This window comes from Misgurnus anguillicaudatus, chromosome 19 (genome assembly GCF_027580225.2).
Source record: "Misgurnus anguillicaudatus chromosome 19, ASM2758022v2, whole genome shotgun sequence".
In the NCBI taxonomy this organism is placed as follows: domain Eukaryota; kingdom Metazoa; phylum Chordata; class Actinopteri; order Cypriniformes; family Cobitidae; genus Misgurnus; species Misgurnus anguillicaudatus.
This window is the reverse complement of record NC_073355.2, coordinates 52,717,551-52,726,016: the sequence shown is the minus strand read 5'-3', so window position 1 is coordinate 52,726,016 and position 8,466 is coordinate 52,717,551. Positions and strand designations below refer to the sequence as shown.

At 36.5% G+C, this 8,466-nt stretch overlaps 1 protein-coding gene across 2 annotated transcripts; it reads left to right on the top strand.

Moving 5' to 3' along the window:
- The first annotated feature begins 2,685 nt into the window (after positions 1-2,685).
- Positions 2,686-6,124, top strand: LOC141351237 (uncharacterized). Of its 2 annotated transcripts, XM_073857865.1 has the most exons (5): positions 2,686-3,597; positions 3,688-4,721; positions 4,810-4,965; positions 5,086-5,178; positions 5,508-6,124. In XM_073857865.1, exons 2-5 carry the CDS (start codon positions 4,458-4,460, stop codon positions 5,706-5,708), a joined length of 714 nt encoding a protein of 237 aa, XP_073713966.1. In that variant the 5' UTR covers positions 2,686-3,597; positions 3,688-4,457; the 3' UTR covers positions 5,709-6,124. The 2 variants fall into 2 exon arrangements, with proteins under 2 accessions (XP_073713966.1, XP_073713967.1); XM_073857866.1 differs by lacking the exon at positions 2,686-3,597 and having other exon boundaries at positions 3,610-4,721.
- The last annotated feature ends 2,342 nt before the right edge of the window (positions 6,125-8,466 follow it).

The following is an 8,466-nucleotide window of genomic DNA, read 5'->3' as shown; positions in this document are numbered from 1 at the left end:
CATCTTAAAAACTATGAGACAATCAATTGTATGTTTTTAGGTTGCTCTTATGAAACCAACATTTATAACAATTTTAAAACCCACAAATACAGAAAACACAGACATTTCCGATTGGAAGACTTCAAGCCTGGAGTTGTTGAACAAATGCCAATTTCAGGCTTGCCATTAGAAAGTGCTAATACATCAGAATTTGAGGAATCAACCAGTAAGGAATGTACAAGTCCAGGCTTTGCCAATGAAGACCAAGACCAGTTGAATGACATTGAAGTAAACCTAGCTTCACTTTTATTAAAGCTAGAAAACATATATCTTGTATCTAGCTCAGCTATTAATGATCTTCTCTGTGAGTTACGGTACTTAATTGGCTCACTGAGTGTGCCAGCTACACGAAGCATTATTAGTCAGGTCTTTCAGCATCACAGCTACCAGATAGAGGAAAGTGTACTGCAGGAGTTGGCATCAACACTTTGTAAGTCAAATCCGATTCATTGTGCAATTGCAGACAATGGTCCACTGTCCACTTCATGGAGACGAAAGGCTTACTATAGGAGTCATTTTAATGTGGTTGAGCCAACTGAATATGTGTTAGACCCAAAGAAAAACAAAACATTCCAGTATGTACCATTATTGAAATCTTTACAGCAGGTGGTAAATTGTCAACCCATCTTGGATAAAGTGATAAACTTTACAGAAGGAACATCAGAACCACACACTGAAACACCAGTGTATAAATCATATCGTGATGGACTACATTTTAAAGAGAATCCTTTACTTTCAGAAGCCTAAGTTATTTCTTTGATACTGTATGTGGATGATTTTGAAATCTGCAATCCTCTTGGCACATCAAAGAAAAAACACAAAGTTTGTGGAGTTTATTGGGTTCTAGGAAGCTTACCCTCATATTGTCAGTCATCTTTGTCATCAATTTATTTGGCTGCTTTAATCAAATCTGAAGATGTTAAGAGTTATGGGTACGAGAAGGTGCTGGAGCCACTGATAAATGATCTTGTAAACTTGGAGCAGCATGGTGTTTTCATTAGCAAGTTGGGCAGGGTTTTAAAAGGTACAGTTCAATTTGTGGTTGCTGATAATCTTGCTGCACATGGTATTGGAGGATTTGTTGAGAGCTTTTCTGGAACTCATGTGTACAGGTTTTGTACTGCTGAAAAGTCAGAAATACAGTCACAAGAAGTTAGAAGCGGTACATTTTGTTCCAGAACAAAAGAAATTCATGAAGAGCACCTTAAAACAATCAGACAAAAGTCATTGCCCAGTTACTGTGGTGTGAAGAAAAGTTGCATATTGTCAGAAAAACTGTCATTTTTCAATGTAACCTCTGGATTTCCACCTGAAATTGCCCATGACATATTTGAAGGAATTGTGCCAGTTGAAATTGCCCTGTGCTTGTCTGTACTTATCTCCAAGAAGTATTTCACTTTGGATGATCTAAATCAGTCAATACACAACTTTCCTTTTAAGTGGACTGACAAAACAAATCGCCCTCATTCTATCCCTCTCAACTTTGCATCAAAAAAAACTGTGGGCGGAAATGCTCATGAAAATTGGGCTTTGATAAGATTTTTGCCTCTGTTGATTGGCAGTAAGGTTCCCTATGAGGAACAAGCATGGCAGTTCTTGACAGACTTGAAAGATATTGTAGACCTTGTTGTCACTCCAGTTCACACTGAAGATTCTATAGCATATCTTGATTTTAAGATCTCAGAACACAGAGTGAGATTTCAAGAGGTATTTCCAGATTCAACACTTCGGCCAAAGCCATACCTGTCAAGTATCCCGTTTTGGCCGGGAAAGTCCCGTATTTTACCCTTCTTTCCCGCCGTCCTCCCGTATTAGTATTTTCCCGTAAATCTCCCGTATTTTAACCTGCGTTATTACAAAAATAATAATGCCCGGACGGAGTAATAAAAAACATTCCCAATCCCAGATCGCTAAAGATCCACTCATTCCGCTAATCCACTTCGTGTTTTCCCACCCGCTCCGCAGCATCTCTGTGTGCACTCTCTGCCTGGAGAACGAAGACGACAGTTTCTGTCTGAAGTTTGTTGCATTAACAGGTAGATTTATTACATAATATATCAGTTGTTAAACCGCAGAATTACTAATTTGGAAGTTTGTTTACGTATTTCTTCGGTAAACGATTTACTGTCGGTGTTCTAAAAGTGCTAACAAGTTAGCAAGCAAACAGCAACAAAATATCCACATTATTATCGTTTCAATGCTTGTCTAATGAATTAAATGTTCCCGGTCAGATCTAAGCTAACATAAATACTAAATTTGCTGTTGTTGGCACACTTTATAGACAAAAAATACAAAAAACACCAATGCCTTCACAAAATAAAAACAGAGAACAGAAAGGGAGGCTGGTAAAGGCAGTTAAACATTGCAAACATTGATTCAAAGCTCCATCAAGCCAGCAGATAAATCATATTGAATATCTACTGTACACTTTAATTCTTATTATATTTTCCCATTATAATCACTTGTAATCACTTGTCTAAGTGCCCTTTTTGGTTTGGGCCACTGCCCCATCTAGCATTTTCATTTTCTAAATGACTGTTCATTACAAAGAAAAGTGAATGGTTTATAAATAATTTTGGCATTAAGGTATAATGCAAAAGAAGTTAAAATAAGGCTTTGTTTTCAGCCTAAGGCCATCGGGTTTTGTACAGATGCAAATTTGTGTGTATAGTATGTACACAGTGTGAGTGTGACTTATGAAATGTAGTTTTTACAGAGCTGTGTGTTTCACTAGTTTTCTTGCTAATGAATTAGTTTGTTTAGTTAATTTTAACACAATTATCAGCACTTAGGTTTAAAAAATATTATCCGGCCCTCACCAGTCTTAAAATGTAAGGAATACTGGAGCTTGTTTGGGTTGGTGGTGGGACTGTTCGCGGTGGGCGCCGGAAAATTTCCCTTATTTTCAAATCCAAAACTTGACAGGTATGGCCAAAGCACCATTACTTGGAGCACTATCCCCAACTTATTCGTCAGTTTGGTCCACTGGTGGCAGTTTGGACGATGCGTTTTGAATCCAAACATAGCTTCTTTAAGAGAGTTGTCAGACACACAAGCTGCTTTAAGAATGTGCTCCAGTCATTGTCAATGAAACATCAATTTCAGATGGCATATTATTTGCATGTGAGCTCTGTCCCCAAACCATCTCTTGAAGTTACAGATGTTTCTACACTACCACTTGATGTTCTAAATGAAAACATTGCACAAGCACTGAAGCAAAAATATGTGCATATTGAGGAGGCATGTTTGTCGAAAAATGTTACATACAATGGCCTAAATTACAAGACTGGAATGATTTTGGCACATGGCTCCCTTGCAGGACTCCCAGAGTTTTGTGAAATTGTCCAAATGGTTGTTGTGCTAGACGGATTATGTTTTATTGTCAGGAAGCTGAAGGCGTGGTACTTTGAACACTACAGATCATTTGTTTTGGAAAAGTCTTTGAATTCAGAAGTGTTGCTTGTAGAGCCTCACGAATTAAGGGATGTGTACCCACTTGCAGATTACTGTGTTTCAGGGATGCATCTTACAACAGTTAAGAGATACAAACATGGTTAGGTATGTAACCACTTGTATATAAGGAATTTGACTGATGTATTTCACTTTATTTAGTGACTATTATTGATGTTATGTCTTTTCTCTCTTTAGATTGTCACAATGGCTTGCACAAAGAACATAGGGCTTCGAGTACTTTTTGGAAAAGATGATGCACACAAAATGTTCCTTCCTAATGGCTTGCCTGCATCCCTGGATGATATGCTTGAGAAAGTAAAGACGAATTTTAATTTGAGAGGAAACATAAGGCTGCAGTACTTGGATGCTGATTTTGATGAATTTGTTAATGTAACTGACATTTCTGAAATACATCTTGGCACCATAAAGGTAATTCAGCTACAGGATGAAATGTTTCCAGTGCAAGAATTAGGCTCTTCAGCCACCTCAGGATTGACCATGGAGATGGATGACGTTACATCTGAAATTTCATGCAATACAGAATGCAGCACAGAAAGCCCAAACATTTCCCATCCTGAGTCTGTTTTGTCCAGAACCCATCCATGGCCAACAAATTTCCCAATCCCGTGCTTCTCATATGAGACTGAGCTTCAATTAGAAAGGGGAAATGCTGAATATCAAGCTAATACGAAGGTGTTGACTGTTGGGTCGAAGATGAAAAATGACATTCTACAAAAAGTGGCAGAACAAATCTACAAATTTAAAGCATATCCATTAGACACTGATTTTAGTGAGGTAGCAGAGGCATTAGTGGAGAGACATCCTTGGCCTAAAGGAGCTCGGTTCCTGTTGTGGATCCTATGGATGGAAGCAGAGGCTAAATTTTAAAATGGCCACCTACAGAAAAATGCTGAAATTACATGGCTGTGCCGAAATTAATATTTATTCACTAAAAGCTAAAGGTAATGAAGATGCTCACCCATCTAAGAATATTAAAAGACCAAGACGAGCAGAGGCAAACTACTGTCCTAGTCTGCCAGTTGGTGAAACGAGAGAGCCTTGAAAAACTGTGCATAACTCTTTTGAATGAAGCGAAGAAAAAAAACGATAAAGTAATTCGTGAAATTTTGGCAAAGACTTTTGGCTATAGGCGTTATGAAATTGTCACAGAACAGCCAAAAATAGCAGATTTTATGAATAGATGGCCTACTCTTTTCCAGGAGAATGAGGTATTTTTTTGGGCACGTAAAGCTTATGTTTGATCTTACTGTAATTGCTATGTTGTCTGAGAACACACTTCTGTTTTTTATCTTTTAGATCAATGCAGAATTTCTCCGCATCACAACAGTCCCCCTTCAGATTCGATTCTTTGCAGAATTAGACAGACTTTCCACAAATCTTGTAAAAGTTATCAAAGGCAGAGGTGGAGCCATTCGTTCAAAAACTAGCCAATATGTGTTGGCATTTGATGAGGTACACTAAACTTCACAGTTCAGTTTTTGTTGTATTCACAGCCTGCTTTAGTTTACATTTTTGCTGCACTCCCTTTATTTATTGGTATTTACTGCTGATAAGTCTTTAAATAATTTTCAGACTAGTGACATAAATATAAGGAGAGAGTGTATCCTTAGATCCATTATTCTCTACCTTGGTGAGGATGACAAAAACCTGATAAAAGACTACATGGTAAGGACAATTAATATTAATGTTGATGATGGCCACTGTTCTGTGCTAATATGGTAACTTGTTTGTAGAATATTTTAAGCATTTTAGAGATATTTTAAATGTATAACATTTTCAATTACAGTTACGTAATTTTTAATATGTGCTTTAACATTAGAAATGCTTTAAATGTCGAAGTCCTGTTGTGTAGCTGAAGTGTTTAACCATTTTGTGTGTGTGTGTGTGTGTGTGTGTGTGTGTGTGTGTGTGTGTGTGTGTGGCACTGGTTTGTGCAGGTACAACTTTTAATTATTATAATGTGTGGTATACCCTTTTTTTAATTTCTTTTGCAGGATATACAAGATGAGCAGGAATCAGATGACCTCTCTAAACAGACAATGGCCATCTTTGTGAAACGAAAACCATGTGAGAGACCCTTTGAAATGCCAGATGACGTGGGAATCGTCATAGAAGGAAATGTGGTGTTGAATAATTTAAAATCAGTTGCATCTGCCTTTTATTCTTTCTGGCCTAATGTATTGTTTAAACCTTAGCTACCCACGAGATTTAAAATACACATTTGAGATGATACAAAAGTTATTTATGGACCTTGAAGGTCAGAAAAAGTCCAGCAAGGTGCACAATCTTTATGTGAAGTTGCTACAAACAGAGTAAGCATTTGGGTGGGAGGACAAGTAATTTATTATTATTATTTGGCTGAAATATTTTTGATATCAAGGACCGATGGTTTAACATTATGTAGCATCTACACTGTTTTGGTTTGTCTGAAGTCTTTATTATCCAAGCTTTTCTTCTCTAGGTTACTGATTAATTTTTATTTGTTGTGACTCAGCAAAGGAAAAAAATGGCATTGACAAATTGATTATTAAAAACAAGAAGTTATCAGTTTCATTCATTCAGATTCATTGTGTTTGTCTTACATTATATTTTAAATAAAACCATGTGTTATGTGTATGGTGTCAAAATATAGTTATTAGGAGAGCCGGATCCACCTTTGAGGTTACCATGGTCTGAACCTCTGTTTTTCCAAGGTGTATCACAGAGATTCAGACCATTGGAATGAAATATGCAAGAAGATTAATATCCTAGGTTCACCACTGAACACTCTTAAAACTAATTTTGTCTTGTTAATTTATTTGAACTCAAAATCCACATGAAATGACACATAATTTGTTAAAATATTACAATGTGTTAAATAGGATAACCCAAAACAATGTGTTAGAATGAACACATCCTTTCTTAGACTGAAGAAACATCAGAGCCAGCTGCAAATTTCATGTATATTTGCCTTGACGAGTTCTGAGGTGCAATTTCTGGGCAATCATCTGGCTCGGTGCCACAGAGAACCGCATGATCTCTGCAAATACACACAAAAATTGCAGTTGGCTTAGATGTTTCTTCAGTGGTGAACCTAGAATATTAGTTGTCTTGCATATATCTAATTGCCGTTGGCAGTCTTTGGTTTAATAGAATGTACTAGTTGTTTGACATCAGTCATAATTATTTGTCTGCAGAGTTTAATCATTTTATCCATGCACTATAGCTATATATATTTTCACTTCAATGTTAGCTTGGAGCACTGCCTGTGTACTTTTGATTGAATCTTTTTCCCTGTTACAAACTTTTTATATTTTTCAATAAAATGTTTTGTATCACATTTAATTTTAGTAAAAACATAAAGATAATCCAATTAGATGCCATTTAAAACATATATACATTAACAATAAAATGAAAAAGCAGGATTTTGTTTTATCATATTTTGCTTTAGTGTAAATGTAAAATAAAGGTAATCCTGGATTGTATTGAAGTTTAACTATTAAGTGGTGTGATATTCAGGGAATATCAGGGTTCTATTTAACTGTAAGTACATGTAAACCGAGCACCTTTGACCAATGATAAACTTTGTTGCATGACATGCCCCCTACCTTTCGCCACGCCCATTCCGACCTGCAGCAAACTATAATAGCAGGGTTTCAGTCACGTGATTTTGATGACGAGCGAGGGCGGGTCTAAGGGCAGATGGAGGGCAGGAAGTAAAAATCTGAATACGTCTAATGGAGGGAACCGTTGCAGAGAGTCCGTATTGTACAGAATTAGATCCAGTTTCAAGACATAGATACAAGGAGTTTATTAACATATGTTAGACGTGACCCTTACCTCATGAAGATGAGTGAGTTTTCGGTAGAACTGAAAGATTTACCGACAGTCAAGGCTGTTGACATCACCGATTATCAGCGACATCGTATCGATGGGGATAATGACAATGACAATTTATTTATATAGCACAATTTAAAACAACAGCTGTTGACCAATGTGCTTTCCAAATAGATAAAATACAAGATAAAAGACAAAAGAGAAAATAAGATAAAATCACATCAATAGATAAAAGACACAGGAAAAAATAAAAAAATAATAATAAAGTAAAGTAAAATCACATTAATGTAAATTTTCATCAAAGGCTTTTGAGAATAAATAAGTTTTGAGTCTGGATTTAAAAGTAAGGAGAGATGGAGCCTGTCTTAAGCTAACAGGTAAGCTGTTCCAAAGCCTTGGAGCCGCACTGTAAAAAGCTCGATCTCCCCTACACTTTAGTCTCGATTTTGGAGTATGTAATAGAGCCTGGGTAGACGATCGAAGAGATCTTGGAGGGTTATATTCGGTTAAAAGATCAGACAAATAGGTAGGTGCTAAGCCATTTATGGATTTATAAACTAGAAGTAATACTTTAAATTCAACTCTGAAAGGCACGGGAAGCCAATGTAGTGAGCGTAAAATAGGAGTAATATGCTCCCTCTTTTTTACGCCACACAAAAATCTTGCTGTTGCATTTTGGACAATTTGTAGGCGGGACAGTGTTTGCTGACTAATCCCCAAGTAAAGTGAATTGCAATAGTCAAGCCTAGATGAAATGAATGTCACCAAAGTCTTGACTACTACTGTAATGGAATTTTTGTTGAAAGTATTTTTTTTGCCAGATCTTAAACTTTGGGATGGTGTGTGGTTCCTAATGTTGAATGTTTTTTTAGAAACTGTATACTTCCAGAAATACCGCGACAGCAAGTTACAAACTTACATGTGTAATGTGATGAAAGGATATGAACTCCAAGCACTCTTTAAAGTAGGCTGTGTAATATATTTCTGTTATATCAATAGTGTCGTCGTATGAGACAAGATGACATTTTGAATATTGTTGTGATTAAATGCCATTGGTTTATTTACAAGATTTTTTAAACAATTGTTATAATAACTACAAGAACATGGTGCAACTACTACAAAACATTGCCATCCATT